The sequence below is a fragment of the Lipomyces japonicus genome, assembly GCF_038497905.1.
Source record: "Lipomyces japonicus strain CBS 7319 unplaced genomic scaffold V1514scaffold_136, whole genome shotgun sequence".
Classification (NCBI taxonomy): Eukaryota; Fungi; Ascomycota; class Lipomycetes; order Lipomycetales; family Lipomycetaceae; genus Lipomyces; species Lipomyces japonicus.
This window is the reverse complement of record NW_027117948.1, coordinates 1-1,774: the sequence shown is the minus strand read 5'-3', so window position 1 is coordinate 1,774 and position 1,774 is coordinate 1. Positions and strand designations below refer to the sequence as shown.

At 38.4% G+C, this 1,774-nt stretch overlaps 1 protein-coding gene across 1 annotated transcript; it reads right to left on the bottom strand.

Moving 5' to 3' along the window:
• Positions 1-695: 695 nt before the first annotated feature.
• On the bottom strand, positions 696-1,444 carry V1514DRAFT_370406 (uncharacterized protein; the record flags this gene model as incomplete). The annotated part of the gene is made up of 2 exons (XM_066929991.1): positions 696-1,323; positions 1,362-1,444. 2 exons carry the CDS (start codon positions 1,442-1,444, stop codon positions 978-980), a joined length of 429 nt encoding a protein of 142 aa, XP_066780484.1. The 3' UTR covers positions 696-977.
• Positions 1,445-1,774: the final 330 nt, after the last annotated feature.

The following is a 1,774-nucleotide window of genomic DNA, read 5'->3' as shown; positions in this document are numbered from 1 at the left end:
AACTGAAGATTCTGTTTTTTTGTCTCTGTGTTCTGAGCTGCCCAGGAATCTGGGAGCCAATTTTGGTTCAATATGTGAATTGAACATTTTAATTTTATCCAATAAATTGTTCATGCCTTCTTCTGTTTCTGGAAACATAAGAAAGTTGACTCCATGAATCACGGCTTTGGGCCATGATACTTGTTCTGAGATAGTGTCACATTTTGGATCTAATTCTTTGCACGGCATCAAAAATTGTCTGGTGGTATTGTTCTAGTTCGTTGGCTTTGCATTTCAGACTGGTGGTCAGGATGATATTGCTATTGTGGCTGTAGTTTACTAGAGCAATAAGTAAGTTTTCTGGGGCTTGCGCCTTTTTCAAGGCCTGATTATTTCCATTTCTGATTGAAAGGGTATCAACCATTTCCTTGGAATGCATCTGTCTGGTGATGATGTGTTAGAACAACCGATTATTTGAGCCTTTAAGTAATAATCTTAAGAATATATTAATAAATCAAGCCAAATATAGACACTTCAATATAAACAATCAATATCAACATAAAAACAACTATATCTTGAGAATATTCAATTAAGATCCTTAGTCCTTTCTCGTAGCCGTTATGATGGGTAGTGTTTTTTCATACCTCTGGCTATTCCCCTCTCTTTATAGAATATTCTCAAGTCCTATTTCCGCTCCTGATAGTCACAAGCGCTATCTCCTATCACCGCCCGCCGACGACGGCTTGCCGACAATCGGACATCCCGACAGAATAACCGAAGTTGAGGTTATTATGACATGATGATTCTTCTGTTCTTTGATTTAGCCTGAGCTTTTGTAGGCACAGATGAAGATGGAGTAACCGTGGGTTGTGCAGCAGGGCTTCTGAGCTAGGCAGAGGTCCTGATAATGATGGGATCTGGTGAAGACGGTACTGTTGCAGGACTGGTTATTTCTGCCCAGGTTGGTTTTCTTTGAGCTGGAATTGTCTTTTCTACTGTCATTTGGGATTTGATAAGTTGTTGGAGCTCTTTGACCTGTTGGACAATTGCTTCATTTTTGTCAATGTTTCAATATTTCTTTTGAGATTATTGATAATCTCATCTTTGTCTGCCAATTGTGCACTTGCGGCTTCATCTTTTGCTGCTAATTGTGTAGTGAAAACTTCAATAGTTTTCTGCAGTTTTGCAAAATTGCTATCCTCATTACTGGTGCTGCCAGCAAAGCCAGGAGGAGAACTAGGTGGTACAGTCAGATGTTTGGGAGTCTTTGGAGTGATTCCAGGTCTAGTCGGAATATCACCTGGTTTAAATGCCTTGTAGTATGCTCTTTTAGATATACTAAGGCTATATAACAACTTTTTCTGAATGGACTCAAAAACGACAATTCATCTGTAGATGTTTCGGACTCATTTGATTGAGTTCCAAGTCTATTATGAAAATCTGGAGAATTTTCGTTTTCCTCCATGTTCGAGATTTTAGGGTTTGGGTAATGTTTTCGCCGAGTTTTTGTTTTGAAAAAAATTTTCAGCTTCTTGCTTGGTTTTCCGAACCGTCAAGTTTGTAATATCTTCACCAATACTCTTCCAAATAATTTGAAATTTGAGATTTGACTAGTTGAATATCGGATCTTCGGTATTCATTTATTTTTTGATTTGATGGTGGTTGGTTATTGAGCAGTAAGTGTGTCGAGCTAGCAGCAGATCGGGTATTCACCGGGCTGTTGAACCTCCAGTAAATTTGAGTGCAATTGAAGTCAAAAAATTTGAGCTGACTTTAATAGATATGATAACTGAGG